Source organism: Phodopus roborovskii, unplaced genomic scaffold (genome assembly GCF_943737965.1).
Source record: "Phodopus roborovskii unplaced genomic scaffold, PHOROB, whole genome shotgun sequence".
In the NCBI taxonomy this organism is placed as follows: domain Eukaryota; kingdom Metazoa; phylum Chordata; class Mammalia; order Rodentia; family Cricetidae; genus Phodopus; species Phodopus roborovskii.
The window spans coordinates 41,502,423-41,510,174 of NW_026126410.1; the positions used below are offsets into that span (position 1 = coordinate 41,502,423).

Below are 7,752 nucleotides of genomic sequence, written 5' to 3' on the forward strand. Positions count from 1 at the left end.
GAGCTCGTGGAGAGAGTCAGCCTGAGGTAGAGATGAGAGGTAGTGGTCAGGTGCTTTGCTTCCCTTATCAATATCAGTCTCTAGGTCCTTTTATTTTTTGTGTTTCACTGCTCTTCAGCCTGTATTTTCTTTTGGTTTGTAGGATATGAATGTTTAATGCTTCTTATATTATCTCTGACCTTCAGCTATGACAGATAGTTTTGCTGTGTGTAGAATCTTAGTGGCTTTTAAGACTTGCGATGCATTTCTCCAGGCCCTTCTGGGTTCCAAAGTTTCCACTGAGAAATCAGCTCTGATCTCCGTGTGCATATCTTCACTTGCAGCTCTCAGTATGCCGTGAAAAGGTTCTTTGTGCTCTTGTCTTGCATGTTCTGTGTGCTTCTTCTCATTGGAGGAGAATTTCTTTCATGATCTTGTTGAAGATCTTGTCTGTGCCTGGGGATTCTTCCCATCTGTGCCCATTTTTTTGCAGGTTGGTCTTCTCATAGTGATTATCATCTCCTATGTTCCCCTTTGTGGGTTCTTTTCTATTTTCATATTCTTAACTTATTTCATGTAGATGAGCCACTCTGTCTCTAAGTCCTGACACCTTGTTCTCTGTGATTCATTCAGTTGTAAGCTTTTGTGATTGGGTTGCTGACTTTTCAACTCCATCTCCATTTCAGCTAAAGCCATCGTCAGTCTTTCTCTTTATTGAACTCCACTTTCAGATTCTGGATTGTGCTTGTCATTTCCATCATTCTTATATTTTTGCGGTTTTTCTCTTTTTTCCTGTTGTTGTTTTGATTTGGGAAAAGCAGCACATGTGAAAAAGATGCCATGAAACAGAATTCAAGCAGAGGGTTTTGTTTTGTTTTGTTTTAATTAGGGGAAATGATCATAAAAACTGGAAAGGGGAAGAGGTAGATCAGCCTGCTGAGACAGGAGCAACAGGAGAGAGGAAAGAGAGGGAGAGAGGAGAAAGAAAAGTGTAGAGAAGAGAGAACAGAGAAGAGAGAGGGAGAAAGAGAAAAGGGGGGATGGGAAGTGAGTAGGACCCTTTTACAAGGGAACATAGTGAATGTGCACAGGTGGTGCTCTCAGTCGTTGGAGCTGAAGATGTATCCTGTCAGAACCCCAAGGGCAGGCCAGTACAGCTGTCTGAATACTAATAGTTGTAGGGCACCAATAAGCAATTTATTCTCCTTAACTTCATTATCTTTAATGGTAGAGAGTGTTTGGTTTTTTCATTGAGGGAGGAGTTTATACAACACAGTCAGTGTTGAAATCCCAAGGCTGACCACATGTGCCTTATATCCCTACCTACCCCTTCCATAAACTAAGATTGCACACATGTGTCACCATACTGGCTTCTCTCTCTCTCTCTCTCTCTCTCTCTCTCTCTCTCTCTCTCTCTCTCTCTCTCTCTCTCTATTTACATGGTGTCCAGTGAACCTCTTACACTCCCTTGGTGCTCTTTAGTACATTCATTGACTGGTTTCTTGATTGACTGACTGACAGACTGTGTACCTGTGTTTGTATGTAGATACACATAACATGCCATGCACATGCAGATGACAGTGTCTTTCTTTCCACTGTGTGAGTGGTCAGGATCCACTTCATGCCATCAGGCTTTGCTGAAGGGTCTTTTTGTGCCAAGCTAACATGCAGAGCTTTAGTGTTCTTTCATGTCTTGTTCATACTCTTGTAATTTTTTGCCAGCATTTATGTTTGTCCAGGCTTTCTTGTGCCTTAGCATGTGATGTCAGGTGTTTATTGTTTTCCATCACTGTGGTATTTTCAGCCTCACCCTTGACTTTTTCAGACTTCATTACATGGTATATTTGTAACATTCTTTATTGTATATATGGTCCTATTTAGTTTGTGATCTAACAAATAAAGCTTGTCTCAAGGTCAGAGTGCAGAGTTAAGCCATGAGTTAGCCATAGGGGCCAAGCAGTGGTGGCACACACCTATAATACCAGCACTTGGGGGTCATATGCCTTTATTTCCAGATTTTGGGAGGAGGAAGCAGGAAGGTCAGGAGTTAAAGGCCACCCTGGGCTACATGAGACTGGATCAGTATACAAGATAAAACAGAGTCACATGGTGATCGCTCATATCTTCAATCTCAGCACTAGGGAGGGGGAGACCAGAAGGAATGGGGCTGGGCAGAGAGGGGAATATAAGGCAGGAGGAGACAGGAGCCCAGCCTTCAGCCTGAGGTATTGTAGAGACAGGATGCACTCAGCCTGAGTATTCCTAGAGAGAGGATTTCCCATGTGGTCTGCATTGGTAGAGGTGAGAACTCTCTAGTGCTTCTCTGATCTTTCACCATTAACTCTGGGGTTCTATTATTAAGAACAATATGAATTCATGATATGTACATATATATACATATACATATATATACATACATATATATAATATATATATATATATATATATATATATAGAGAGAGAGAGAGAGAGAGAGAGAGAGAGAGAGAGAGACCAATGGCTGAAACTTATGTCCCCTGGTACACTGTCACTTGCATCTCTCTGTACATGCTCAGGAAGCCAGGCCTCAGCCTAGAGTTGCTGGATCAGATCTGCATGTTCATTGTGTTTATCATTCGTGATTGTTCATATTGGGTGAGAAGTGCCCTCTCCATCACCATGGCTCTTTACTGTGAGAATGGACATTCATTTTATGGTCTTTTGATACAAGAATGGGACAAAACACATGTTTTATTTCAAACTTGTATTTTTAAATTATGTAGTGTGCATGGTTGTTCTTCTAGTGTCCATGTCTGAGAGATTGTCTGATCCTCTGGAACTGGAGTTAAAGACAATTGGGAACAGCCGTGTGGCTCCTGGGAATCAAGCCCAGATCCTCTGGAAGAGCAGCCAGTGCTGTTTGCTCCTGAGCCATCTCTCCAACTTCAACATACACTTCTGTAGACACACCTGCTCTCCATTGTATGGATCTTAAAAGTATAATTTCTATGGGAGTTTCTAGAGTCTTCTGCCATTCAGTTTCCTTAATCATAAGTCCTGTGCTAATCACAGAACCAAATGAGACTTCTTTATGGATATTGCTTTTCCTGTATCAGCTGTGCTTGTAGGTCTCCTCTCTGGGTCACTGTTACATTTATATCTAGAAGCACATATGTCTACAGGTATTCATGTTTTTATCAGAAGTTTCTGTTAGTATAATGTATAGCATTCATTCTTTTTTCTTTATTTCAGGAAATGCTGTCATTTGGGGATGTGGCCATAGATTTCTCTGCAGAGGAGCGTGAATGCCTGGAGCCTGCTCAGTGGAATCTGTACAGGGATGTGATGTTGGAGAATTTCAGCAACCTTGCATTCCTAGGTGGGTTGCTCTTTGGTTTTCAATTGTAGTTGCCTTTTAAACCATGACTGTCCTCATCAGGAACTGCAACTCCTCTGCTACCAGCAGCTGTTAGGCCACAGGAGCAGCAGCCTGGGAGATTTCGCTTTCCTCAGGCACTGAACTCTTTCAAAGCTAGGAAGAGAACTTATCTAAATCTCTGTCCTCCTAAAGAACTCAAGATTCAAAGATTGAGATGGGATTCTTCTCCTCAGAGGCTGAATAGCAAGTACCTCACCTTCTTTCCTTACTCATGTCTCTCAAAAAGGCCTCCTTCTCCTCAGCCCTCAGTGGATAAAGGATAAATAGCCTTTATCCACTTGGCTCCTCCCTACCACTTCCTGTCTTAACCTTCTTAGCACATGTGAATTTTATGTATTCAAATACATTTTTGTATCAATAAAGAAATGTTCCAGAGCATAAACAAAAGTAACACATCTGAAAATAATATTCTTCATCATGGGTGAGGAATACTTCCATGATGAACTCTTAATTGTCATGATCAAACTATCTTTATACAGTATCACATGGGAGCTCGTACTTCAAAAGTGAAATTTGTGGGCAAATTTTAAGGAAAATTAAGAAGAGTATTCATATACCTGAGAATGATTTTTATTTATTCTTATGTTCACAACCTCCCCCTTTTAGAAGGATCCTTTATATTCATGGTAATGTTATAACATAAGTGGCATTAGTGGAAAGTATACAAGTTAAAAAGAATGTTACACTCTTTTCATATTTTTCCTTCTAGCTGAGGAACATGAATGTAACAACATGCAAATTTTAAATTCCTTCAAGCATCTGTTGTATCTTTTCATTCCTTATACATATAGCATATAGTCCTAGAGAGGGCATGTGATCTCCAGGAGCACACACTAATTATGCTGTTCTCTTTTCCCATGAACAGGTCTTGCTTCCAGTAAACCATACCTGGTCACATTTCTGGAGCAAAGTCTAGGTCCTTCAGATATGAAGAGACCAGCAGCTGCTGACATGCATACAGGTGTGTAGGAATGGGGAAAGGGACAATGACAAAGTGGGAGGCCTGAGATGCAGCAGGAAGCCTGGCTTTGTCATGAACACTGACTCACAGTGTTCTGTGGAGATCAGTTTTAAGGGTCTCCTTGTCTATGTTTTGCTGTGACAAAAGGATGTTATGATACATGGATTCTCTAATGCTTTCTCCTTTTCCCATTAGGTCAGCTAAGTTTACAGTGAATGCATACATTCTATAATTTCTAGGTGACTGTGATTTTCTTTGTATAAGTTAATCAATCGGTATTCATTCATTATGTCTTTTTCACAAGTTGATCAATGAATTTAATTTATTAACTGAGCATAGATCCTACTTCCTTCAGTCCATGAAATACATTATTTATTATTGTTGTGGACAGATTTCTAGTGATGAAGTCTATCTTTCATACTTTCCAAAACTAGAAATCTGTGCTGAGGATACATACATACATACATACATACATACATACATACATACGAGAGAACATGTGTCTCCAAACTGTGACTACTTTAATACTTTGTGTTCATTTAGTTATAAAATTTCTATATTTCTTTAAGCAGCTCATTTCTAATAGCATAATAATCTTATTTTCTTAATTGATCTTATGCTGTCCTTGTTAGGGACCTCACCATCCTCACAACCTCAGGTCTCTGAGATAGAAAATTACTGCCTCTTAAGAACTAAGCAGAATGTTCAGCAGAGTATTCCCAGATACAGGCTTGTGGGTTTTACAGCCAGTTACAGAGTAGCTCTGGGCTATACCCCCTGCTGCAGTTTTATAGCCAGCTAAAGATTGTTTCAAGGCAATTCTTCTACTGACCTCCTCACCCTGCCTGCCTGCAAACCCTGCTCATATCTTGCCTATGGTCCAATATAAACTTCTCCTGAGAAAATAAAGTTTGTCAGCTTGATCAGAATACTGTCTTTCTGTCTGGTCTCTGTATTCCTTGTCCCCATTCTCTCCTAGGTGTCCTGGTTCCTGGTTGACTGCCCCACAGGTCAGGGCACTTCCTTACATGTTTGACTTTGACTAATATTCTTTGTTCCCCTATGTTCTACATAGTCATCATCTTCATCTTCCACTGCAAGTTGCACAATTTTCACCTATTACTATGGTTTTTTAATTTGACTCCCAGAAAATAACTTTAGAAATTTTAATGTAACTCATTATTCATATTTTAACATGCAGGTGTGAGTAAATGTTTCTGTAGTTAAAAATGAACAAAAATACAGAGAATTTTGCTAACTTTTCATTCATTTCTTAACTTTATTCACTAGGAAAAAAACACTCTACAGGAAAAGAATGTGGCATTACCCTTCCTTGGAACTCACAATCCATTAACCACCAGAAAATTAATTTAAGCAATAAGCCCTATATGTGTGAAGAATGTGGTAAGGCCTTTCGATTTCCATCACTTCTCTATGTGCACCAGAAAAGTCATACAGGAGAAAAACCCTTCAAATGTGAAGTATGTGACAAGGCCTTCTATATCCCATCACAACTATCTGTACACATGAGGATTCACACAGGAGAGAAACCTTACAAGTGTGCACTATGTGACAAGGCCTTCTATCGTCGATCAGGACTTTCTGTACACAAGAAAGTTCATACAGGAGAAAAACCCTACAAGTGTGAACTATGTGACAAGGCCTTCTATATACCATCACAACTATCTATACACATGAGGATTCATACAGGGGAGAAACCTTACAAGTGTGATGTATGTGATAAGGCCTTCAATCGTATATCAGCACTTTATGTACACAAGAAAATTCATACAGGAGAGAAACCCTACAAATGTGAAGTATGTGACAAGACCTTCAATATTCCATCACGACTGTCTGTACACATGAGGATTCATACAGGAGAGAAACCTTACAAGTGTGAACTATGTGACAAGGCCTTTGTTCATCCTTCAGGACTTTACGTACACAAGAATATTCATACAGGAGAGAAACCCTACAAGTGTGAAGTATGTGGTAAGGCCTTCCCTTTTCCATCATTTCTTTCTGTACACAAGAGAAGTCATACAGGAGAGAAACCCTTCAAGTGTGAAGAATGTGACAAGGCCTTCTGTGTTGCATCACAGCTTTCTGTACACATTAGGATTCATACAGGAGAGAAACCTTACAAGTGTGAAGTATGTGGCAAGGCCTTCCATGCTGCATCATTACTTAAAGTACATGAGAGAATTCATACAGGACAGAGACCCTACAAGTGTGACCTATGTGACAAGGCCTTCTATATTCCATCACAGCTATCTGTACACATGAGGATTCATACAGGAGAGAAACCTTACAAGTGTGAAGTATGTGGCAAGGCCTTCCCTGTTTCATCACGACTTTCCATACACAAGAGAATCCATACAGGAGAGAAACCTTTCAGTTGTGAAGTTTGTGGCAAAGCCTTCCATTATCCATCATTACTTTATAAACACAAAGAAATTCATACAGGAATGTAAACCTACAAGTATTAAGTATGTGGTAAGGCCTACAACTGTCCATTAGGACGTTCCAAACAAAGAAAATTCATATAGGAGAGAAACCTTACAAGTGAAGTATGTGGTAAGACCCTCAATCATCCTCTAGGACTATCTGTACTCAAGAGCATTCATACAGGAGAGGAACCCTACAAGTGTAAAGTATGTGGCAAATTTTTCCATTTTTCCTTACTACTTTCAATACTTTCATGCAGGAGAGAAACCCTAGAAATGTGAAATACGTTGCAAGGTCTTTAAAACTTCCCAGATTCTTTCAGCTCACTAGATAATCCATTGTGGAAAGAAACCCCACAAGTGTGAGCAGTGTGGAAAATCCTTCTATATGAAGTCACACCTATCTCAGCACAGATGAACTCACACTGGGGAGAAACATTACAAATGTGAAGACTGGCAAACTGTACAAGTGTACCAGAAACCTCAAGGAATACCAAAGAATTCATTCTGGGGAGAAACTACAAGTATAAAGAATGTGGCAAAGAGTTTAAAACTTATGCAACATGTTCTATATACCAGACTAGTCACATGGAGAGAAACATTACTAGTGTGGAGAATGGCAAGGCCTATCTCCAGTCTTCTGGTCTTACAACAGCAAAGAATTCATTTGAGAGAGAAAGCCTGTAGAGAATGTGCCAAGGTCTTTGGCAATTCCTAAGATCTTTTAAAACACCTAGTAATTATACTGGAAAGAAATGCCACTAGTGTCAAAAAAACATTAAAAACCTTCTAATTTCTAGTTTTTCACAACCCAAGGTAGTTTAAACTTAAATAATACAAATGTTTAAATTTCATAACATGTTTTCTACTTTTTACTTCTTTAAAAGAAGAATATCAAAAAATATTGTGAATAGAAGCCATACAAATAGGGAGAATGTGGTAAAGCT

The 7,752-nt window shown here is 39.5% G+C and overlaps 1 protein-coding gene across 1 annotated transcript; it reads left to right on the forward strand.

The window, feature by feature from the left end:
• The first annotated feature begins 5,652 nt into the window (after positions 1–5,652).
• On the forward strand, positions 5,653–7,477 carry LOC127220701 (zinc finger protein 728-like). The gene has a single exon (XM_051182629.1). The coding sequence runs from the start codon at positions 5,747–5,749 to the stop codon at positions 6,830–6,832; it is 1,086 nt and encodes a 361-aa protein (XP_051038586.1). The 5' UTR covers positions 5,653–5,746; the 3' UTR covers positions 6,833–7,477.
• The last annotated feature ends 275 nt before the right edge of the window (positions 7,478–7,752 follow it).

Bases quoted from the DNA above. Each gene is read 5' to 3' on its own strand.
- LOC127220701 (XM_051182629.1), top strand. From the start codon at position 5,747: ATGTGTGAAGAATGTGGTAAGGCCTTTCGATTTCCATCACTTCTCTAT.